Genomic DNA, 8,824 nt, shown 5'->3' on the forward strand with positions numbered 1-8,824 from the left:
AGACATTCTTCAGGACAAGCAGATAGTGACTGCCTTTGAAATTTCCTGCTTTGTGGAAATGTCTGCTGGAAACTATGGGCCTGTAGGCCGAAGATGGATGCCCCAACGGTACAGAGGAACTTTGGGTGACTGTCCAGGCAGCGAGATGTCTCTGTCATTTCTAGAGCTTTGGATGTTAAGTTAAAGCCTTCTTTTTTTTTTTGTTTAAACAGAAAAAGGGGAAGTGATGTGGGAGTGTCATATATCAATCTGTTCATATTTCAACACCTCCCACCTGAAATCAGTAGGTAGGAGCTTACCATGATGAAGGCATGCCCTGTTGCATGAAGCAACAGTGTTGCTACCACCAGGGGAGCAGCCTTGAGGCACAGCCTGAGACCTGACTGGTCTGGCCGTGCTCTTCCCTCAAGGTCGGTGGCTGAAGCTTGCTGCCAAGTGGAGGGTGACGCAGGATTCTCCGTTCAGGTCTTACCTAGTAAGGATCTGAGAGGTACACATGAATCCCCTCACATAAGCGTGGATGGTAACTGGACATGGAGGGGGCACACCGCTAGTCCCAGATCCTCGGAAGCAGAGGCAGGCAGATCTCTGTGAGTTTGAGCCAGCCTGCTCTACATGGTGAGTTCTGGCCAGCCAGGGCTACAAAGGGAGACTTTTGTCTTCTCTTTTTTTTTTTTTAAATATTTATTTATTATGTATACAATATTCTGTCTGTGTAAGAGGGCATTACAGATGGTCATGAGCCACCATGTGATTGCTGGGAATTGAACTCAGGACCTTTGGAAGAGCAGGCAGTGCTCTTAACCTCTGAGCCATCTCTCCAGCCCGAGACTTTTGTCTTAAAATAAAAAATATTGAGTGGTAATTATTCCATTTTTCTAGACTTTGGAAATTTTCTGTCCTCCACAGCTGTCTTGTGTAGAGAAGACATGAGGTGGAGAAGGGGGTGTATGTGATGCTTAGACTCAAGAGGTTACTCTGGGCTTGGTCTGAATCTGAGGCCTGCACGGTGGCGCAGGCCTGGACGGTGGCGCTCTGTGCCCGTTCCTGCTATGGCAGCTGTGGCGCTTGGCTGTGGGTCTAGAGCTCTTGTTCTGCAGGAGTCAGGGCTGAGGGAGCTGGAGAGTCAGTCCGCGGCCGAGTAAGAGCTTGCTGACGGGTGAGGTTAAGTGTTGTTTTCGACTTCCTGTGATGAGGCTTAGAGGGGACAGACAGCAAAAAGCTTTAGGTTTTAAGAGGGCAGTGGCAGGCAAGGTCGTTTTTCAGTCTCCGTTGCAGACTGTTAGACGCAGTCTCTGCTGTGAGCATCAGTGAAACTGGCCGTTTTCAGTGAGCACTCGGGGCTCATGGTAAGAGGCGGGGCCTCCTTCAGGTATCATGGACCGACAGTGTGCGTGGTTTTCCACATCAGTGGTTTCAGAAGGACCCAGTGTCGTTGTGTCCTAGATATTGGCCCAGGAATCTCCTGCAGGGTACATGTTGGCCTCCATCTTGGCCCTGCCAGCTGGTGCGTGTCTGGCCGAGTGCAGAAGAGCAGCTGTGAAACAGCAGCAAGCATGCATGTTTTCACCCCATGTCTCTGCCACAGAAGAGTCCGGCAGGAGCTGGAAGGAAGACAGCAGTCAACAGACAGGCGTGGTGGCCCACAACCGCATGCACCTCCAGTTCCAGGGGAGCCAACCGTGCATGACATACTGCAGGCAAAACACCATGCATGTAAAGATTGCAAAGGAGAAAAGGAGGAAGGCAAGAGTTTATTCAGCAGGGCAGCCCCTCCCCTCTGCACTCGGGAACATTGATCCCTGCTCCTGGGGGTCGTTTGTCTCTGCTCTGCTGCACTGAGGGACATTTTACTGTTGAAGCATTTGGAAATTGTGCACCTCGGCAGATGTGCTGAGCACAGGCTCACCACGGCCACGCCCTCGTGTGTGTGTTTGAACAGTATTGTTCAGAGTCATAACTCTATAGTCCTGATTGGCCTGGGACTCACTGTGTGCGCCACCATGTCCAGCAGTGTTGTGGGTTTAAAGCCCGGGTTTTCTGTTTGCTCATCTTCTTTTTGTCTCTAGGTCCTACAGCTCTGCTGGCTCATGAAATTGGTTTTGGAAGCAAGGTCACAACACACCCAGGGGCTAAGGACAAGATGCTGAACGGAAGTAAGTGTGCCCCTACTTCCCACGGGAAGATCTTCGAGACCTCTATGGGGGAGAGTGCTGTGACATGCCGGGCTGCTCAGGAACTCCCTACCTCTACGCTGCTCTCCCTTCCCTCGGTGTACTTCTCAGCTGGTCTCACACAGGCTGGGGCAGGGCGCGTGCCAGTCTGTGTGGAGGCACCAGATCCCTGACTGTCAAAATGGGAAGGAGTTTGAAATGCCAGTTTAATTTTTATTTTTACTGAATGCCTTAACAGCCACCCAAGGGTGTTGTAGGTAAGCCGCTTGTTGCTTCCTGGCTGCTCAGCCCAAAATAACCACACAGAAACTGCATTAATTAAATCACTGCTTGGCCCATTTGCTCTAGCTTATTGGCTAACTCTTACATATTAATTTAACCCATCTCCATTAATCTGTGCATCACCACAAGGTCATGGCCTTCCAGCAAAGTTTCAGCACATCTGTCTCTGCCAGAGGATACATGGCGTCTCTCTGACTCCACCTCTTTTCTCCCATCACTCAGCTTAGCCCCACCCCAGCTCTGTTCCCCTATAGCTCTGCTATAGGCCCAAAGCAGTTTCTTTATTAACCAATGATATTCACAGCATACAGAGGCGGATCCCACATCACAAGGGTAGAATTTAAACCCTGATGATAGTTTCAACAAATGTCCTTTTACCACAGTACAGCCTCAGGGGACGTCCTAAGTGGCAAACTAGCTTCTTTGGTGACATGTTTCTTTATTTAATTCTTGTTTTGTTTTGTTTTTCAAGATAGGGTTTCTCTGTGTACCCTGGCTGTCCTGGAACTCACTCTGTAGACCAGGCTGGCCTCAAACTCACAGAGATCCACCTGCCTCTGCCTCTGGAGTGCTGGGATTAAAGGTGTGAGCCACCACACCTGGCTGAATTTTATTAAATTTATAAAAGCAATTTCTCTTCTTGAGGAAGCTTGCAGACAGGCGGGTGGAGTGAGGTTAGGTCCTCCCCCTCCACTGGTTGGACAGCTCCGCTCTCTCGTGAGCTCTGGGGCTGCCCTCTATCTTTTTAGTATTCTGACTCAGGTGAGGCTTAGTAGACCCTTCGGCTGCCTGATTTGGGTTTGAGATGGGGTTTCACTATGTTGCATAGAAAGACTTTGGGCTCACGCCATCCTCCTGCCTCACCTCAAGTAGCTGGAGGGCAGTGTGTGCCCTTGTCAGGCAGCTCTTGCTTCTCCTCTTAGCCTTGCCTTCACCCTCCTCATCTTGCCCAGATTGGCATTGGGATTTGCTGTGTCTTGTTTCTTTGGCTCATGGATCTTGACTGATTGGTTTCTGCTTCTTTGCCTGTGTGAACCATGCTGTCGAGAAACTTTTTTTGTTTATTTGTTTTTTTGAGACATGGTTTCTCTGTGTAACAGCACTGACTGTCCTAAAACTCATTCTGTAGACCAGGCTGGCCTCAAACTCACAGGAATCCACCTGCCTCTGCCTCCCGAGTGCTGGATTTAAAGCCTGCACCAACCCCTGGCGAGGCTTCCTCTCTAACATGACTCTAGCTCTCGTCAAGGTGACATAAACACTGACTAGCGCAACTGTCCCCTTGTCAACTTGACATCGACACACATAACCTTCCCTGTTCGTCCCTAGATCTCTATTAATGCCAACATCATAATGGGTATTATTCCAAGCTGATTGGTTTTGTTTCGCTGAGACCGGGTTTCTCTGTAGATCAGCCTTCCGGGTGCTGGGATTAAAGGCCTGTGCCTGGCACGTTCCAGTTCTAGTCCCGCAGCTGGGCCTGCCCGCGTCAGTCATCATTCATGATATTCCGCAGCTGTAGCGCTCAACCTGTCGGTCGAGACCTAAGACCATTGGCAGGTGCAGATATTTACATTATTATTCATAATAGTAGCAAAATTACAGTTATGACGTAGGAACAAAAACGTTAGAGTTGGGGTCAGCACAACATGAGGAGCTGTATTAAAGGGTCTCAGCGTTAGGAAGGTCGAGAGCCATTGCTCTACAACCTTGCCTACAGGCCGGTCTAATGGAGGCATTTTCTCAGTTGAGAGCTGCTCTTCCCGAATGTCTCTAGCCGGTGTCCAGTGGACATAAGACAGACACAGGGTTGGTCTCGGGCCGCACTTGTGGATGCTCTAGCGTGTCGCCAAGTGCAGCTGTGTTTCCCTCAGTTACCAGGAGACTGTCGGGAGAACTGCGTGGAAGTCGCCGTGGCCCCTGGTTGTAACTACGGGAGCTGGGTTTGTGTGGAGCTGATGAAATGAGGTCAGCGCGGAAGAATGGTGGGGGCTGAGCCTGGGCAGTGTGTGGCCGGCACACTGTTCGGGGACAGTGTAGTAGGGCTGTCCTTCGTCACCTGAGCTGTGGCTCTTGTGTGTTTTCTGCTGCTGCTGCTGAAAGACAGGCTGAGAACTCATCGTAGGGTCCCTGAATTTACACAGTGCCCCAGCTTCCCTGGGGCCTGCAGTTCCATGGCAGGCCAGGTGGCAGCCTGCTGTCCAGGCCCGAACACTGAGGCTCAAAGGCCAGGTGACCCTCGTTTGTTTCCCTTCTCTCCCCTCCCCTCCCCTCCTCTCCCCTCTCCCCTCTCTATCTTTCCTTCCTCTCCCCTTTCTGTAGTGCAAGGCTCCCCTGCCCTTTCGTCATTGCTAAGCATGCAGTCAGTAAGTCCTGTTTTAGGACACTGACCCTTGTGACCTTTGAAATCATTCTGGAAGGGCTGTAGCCGTCCTGCACCTGACTGTTCTAGGCATTTGACAAACCTGTGACTCCTTTGCCCTGGGGCAGCATTTCTCAGAACTGTGGTTGGTGGGCGCCATTCCACTACAGCAAGGCTGGGAGAGGCCAGACAGCTCTGCAGGGCAGGCCAGCGGGACTGGACCCCAGAGCCACTGTGCCCAGGGCTGGCTGCTTTTTCTTAGAGGAGCAGCTAACCAGGATCGGGGTTCTCTGGCCTTCAGGTCTCTATGATAACTGCCCCAGACTGGTGTTCCCCAGTGTGAGCGACTTCCTGCTTGTCTTTGTGTTTCTACGCACAGGCGCAGCCTTTGGTCTCTGCCTCATGTTCTGCCTCTCCACTTGCCTTCTCTCTGAAGAGATTTCTTAAAGTCTGCAAATTTACCCTAAACTCACAAGTCCCGGCTGGCCTCATTTTCCGGGCTCTGCAGCAGCTCTGGCTGCAGCAGTACACTTTTTGAGGCCATTCCTCACTGTGGCCACTAGATGGGGGCCGTTGACAAGTACCAACCCCTGGCTGATCCCTTTAAACTGCCTGGCTAGGCCGTTCTGACATGGTGTAGCTGTCAGAGCAGGGCTGGGAAAACCGAAACTTCCCTTCAAGTGATGGTCCCTGCTTCCTTTACTGTCTACAAATGGGAAGCTTCTGCTATGCTCCGCCTGCTTACTTCAGTGGACGGGCTGAGTTTGGAGTGGGGTAGGAAGGCACTCCTCCTGAGGGCTCTCAGTGAACCCCGAATGCCCTGAGCTCTTCATTCTAGGCAGAAACAGTAGGCATGAAGCAATGCCCAAGCATCTCATGCTGGTGCTGCGCTGGTGGTTAGCTGGGTGTGGAGGTCCAGGATCAGCGCCTGTGCGTCTGCCCCTCACCGCCAGCTGTGCACCTGGCCTGCACACTTGATCCTTTGCAGGAGCCCTTGCCCTGGAGGCCTCCTACACTCTGCTGCCTTTGAAAGTCCCCACTTCATCTTCTCCCCTAAGGTTCTGTCGCTGACTTTCCCTTGTGCTGACACCGCAGACCCAATAGCCTGGGCACAGGGTCTCCCGTAGGTGCCTGAGAGCGGGGTCCTCAGCACCACCAAGAGCAGTGCTGGTTTAGAGCCCTTCGGCGGTGGAACTGAGTCAAGGAACTTTCACCCTGGCCTGAAACCTGCATCTGTGCTGTGTGCTCTGGTCAGAACAGAAGAGGCCCCAAGCGCTTTGAACAGCAGATGTTAAACAAAAGGACAAAGTTGCTAGCTGGTGCTGGAGGGGGGTGCGGAGGTGCCGGAGGGGTGCAGAGCTGCTGTGACAGGCAGACCCCAGCTGTGGAGGTCAGCAGGCCTGCTCCAGGCCCACACTGAGTCAAGGCCCAAGGGCGGCCTGGTATGGGAACACACCTAGGCCCAGGGACAGGAAGCTCTGGGTTGTAGGTGAGGGGCTAGAAGATGAGTAAGGACGGCCTGGAGGGAGCTGTGTCACGTGGAGCAGGTCCTGTTGTAACAGAGACAGAATGGGGAGGAGAGCTGGGGGGTCCCAGTGGGGGTACCCCATTGTGTCTTAGTTGCTTAGAATAGCAGGTGGCAGGCAGAGGAAGAGAGCCTGGCTGCTGATGTCTGCCTCCCAGCTGCAGTCTCGTGTGGTCTGAGGCCGCAGAGGACCGGGGCTCTTCCTGTGGATCAGCCAGTTTGTGTTCTCATGGCGGCCGAGGCCCTGCTTCTGTCCCAGCACCCTGGCCTGATGCTGAGTCCCTGTGGCAAAGTGGGAAGTGGGGAAGTTCATCTCTGGTGCTCCCCAGAGCTGTCTCTCCCGCTTGTGCGCATTGCTGCCTTCCACTCCGCCCTGCAGTGACTTGACTGTCTTCTGCAGAGCTTGTGATAGCCTGCAGGCCTTACAATACAGCTGCGTACGGGAAGACCAGACATGGCAGCCCCAGTGAGTGGATGGGCGTGCTGTCTAGCTAACATAACCTACAGCAACCATATATGTTCCCTGTAGGTCACTACAACTACTCAGAGAGCCGCGTGGAAAGGGATGGCCTGATCCTCACCAGCCGAGGGCCGGGGACTAGCTTCGAGTTCGCACTGGCCATTGTGGAGGCGCTCAGCGGCAAGGAGGTGGCTGACCAAGTGAAGGCACCACTTATTCTCAAAGACTAGAGCCCAAGCCCTGGACCCCAAGGTCGAGGCAGACCATTGGAAGCCAGTGCCTATCCTCGGCCCATACTATGTCCAGAAGCCAGTGAGCCTCGGGAACTAGCGTGTGACGTAGCCACCACATGGGGATCCCACCCCGAAGCCTAGGTCTGTACATTTCTGAATGTTCCTAGTAGAATAAACAGTTTACCGACTCCTGGCGGCTGCTTTGTGTCTGCCTTTTGTGATATTACTGGATTCATTCGCAGGTGGATGCTGTTGGTACAGCCACAGAAGGAGCTGCCTAGCCCCTTCCCCAGCTGGGAGTGATGTCTGGGTAAGCCCCATGAGGCAGGGTTTCTCCCATCCCGGGGGCTTGTCCCTCAATGCTGTTAAGTGTCAGCAGAAGTGGGGATTCCCGGGGCTCCCGCATCCCCTCCTCTAGGGTGAGGTGAGAGCACCCATGCATTCTTAGGTATCACTCAGTTCCCACTCAGGAGGAAAACATACTGAGGATGGGCCTCATCTGCAGTGACCACACAGCCCAGGCTAGACCAGTAGAGGGCAGCTCAGTTTGGGTTCTCGAAGTCTCCTGGGGTGGCCAAGAAAAAAACCAAGAGAGCGAGCTGACAGCCATCCTGTCACTAAAGAACACACCTGCCGTTCTCGAGATGCGCTTGGACAGCTCCTGCTCCGGAAAGCAAGGCTGGAAACTGCACTGTTGTTTTGTTTCAAGACGGCCTCTGTGCAGTCCTGGCTGTCCTGGAACTCCCAGGGGTCCGCCTGCCTCTGCCTCCTGAGCGCTGGGAGTACATGGATGTTTTGGTAAACACTAGGAAAGGTAACAGAGAATGCTGAGGGAGAAACAATAGGAGGTTTCATTTACATGCTGGGGTGACTTAGGATATTAAAGACCAAACTTAGGCTGGGTATGGCAGTCAGACACCGGTGTGAGCCTAGTACTAGGAAGGCTGAGGCAGGAGGATCACCACAAGCTCAAAGCTCTCCCTTTCCCATCTGTTCCTTGTCTACCAAAGACTAGTATGTGTCAAGCCCTGCCACTGGTCCAGGGGCCCTGTCCTTACAGAGCCTAGTTGTGGGGGCGGGAGGGGGGCAGATGAGAGGATACGCAGGTGTGTCCTGTGGTCAAAATGAAGTTGCCTGCCTGCTAGCAAAGGCCTCTCTGATAAGGGCTCTTAGGGAGATCTGAATAGGCAGGTCTCTGCTGAAGCTTCAAGCATAAAAGAAAAAGTCCAAAGGCCCCGAGGCAGGCACTGCTCTGGGTGTGGGGGAAGCAGGACAGGCAGGATGAGTGCTGGACGCTGAAGAGGCCCCAGCCAGTGGAGGAGACTCGGTTGCCAGGGTCACCACAGGCTGTCAGAGTCAGCAGGATCTGGCCACCCATGCTGAGGCAAGCTAGTGGCAGAGGAGGTGTTCAGAGACGGGATGGGGCAGGAAGGCAGTGGGAAGCAGTGCTCACATTTTTGATTTGAACAAATAAGTAAATAGGTAAAATCAGTGGCGCTGACTTTAGGACCCAGAAGCTGGTAAAGGAGATGGCAGGGCTGGGTGAATTGGAGTTTCAGCTTGAATTGGAGGGGCCTGCATAATACACTTGATAGGGCAAGGAAAACCAAAGACCAGGGTTTGTGACCAGCCTAAGTCGTATAGTTCCAGACCAGCCTGGGCTTCATGTAACACCTCAAACTGTTCTCTGCTATAATCACTGTTGGTTGTGACCTCCACACTGCAGCAAACAACCTGGCAGTACCCCAGAGCAGCCGCAGGAAAGCCCACCCTGAAAGAATGCTTTAG

The 8,824-nt window shown here is 53.0% G+C and overlaps 1 protein-coding gene across 2 annotated transcripts in view; it reads left to right on the plus strand.

The window, feature by feature from the left end:
• Window positions 1-7,224, plus strand: part of Park7 (Parkinsonism associated deglycase) — a 17,575-nt gene extending 10,351 nt beyond the window's left edge. Inside the window, exons 6-8 of one of the 2 annotated variants that reach the window (XM_050153337.1) lie at window positions 1,589-1,746; window positions 2,070-2,156; window positions 6,873-7,021. In XM_050153337.1, coding sequence (XP_050009294.1) covers window positions 1,589-1,746; window positions 2,070-2,150 — 239 coding nt within the window. In that variant the 3' untranslated portion in view covers window positions 2,151-2,156; window positions 6,873-7,021. Of the gene's footprint in view, window positions 1-1,588; window positions 1,747-2,069; window positions 2,157-6,872 lie in introns of both variants that reach the window. The other variant, XM_050153335.1, reaches the window with a different exon arrangement.
• The last annotated feature ends 1,600 nt before the right edge of the window (window positions 7,225-8,824 follow it).

Source organism: Alexandromys fortis, unplaced genomic scaffold (assembly GCF_014885135.2).
Source record: "Alexandromys fortis isolate MF-2015 unplaced genomic scaffold, M_Fortis_MF-2015_v1.1 scaffold_88, whole genome shotgun sequence".
NCBI lineage: Eukaryota > Metazoa > Chordata > Mammalia > Rodentia > Cricetidae > Alexandromys > Alexandromys fortis.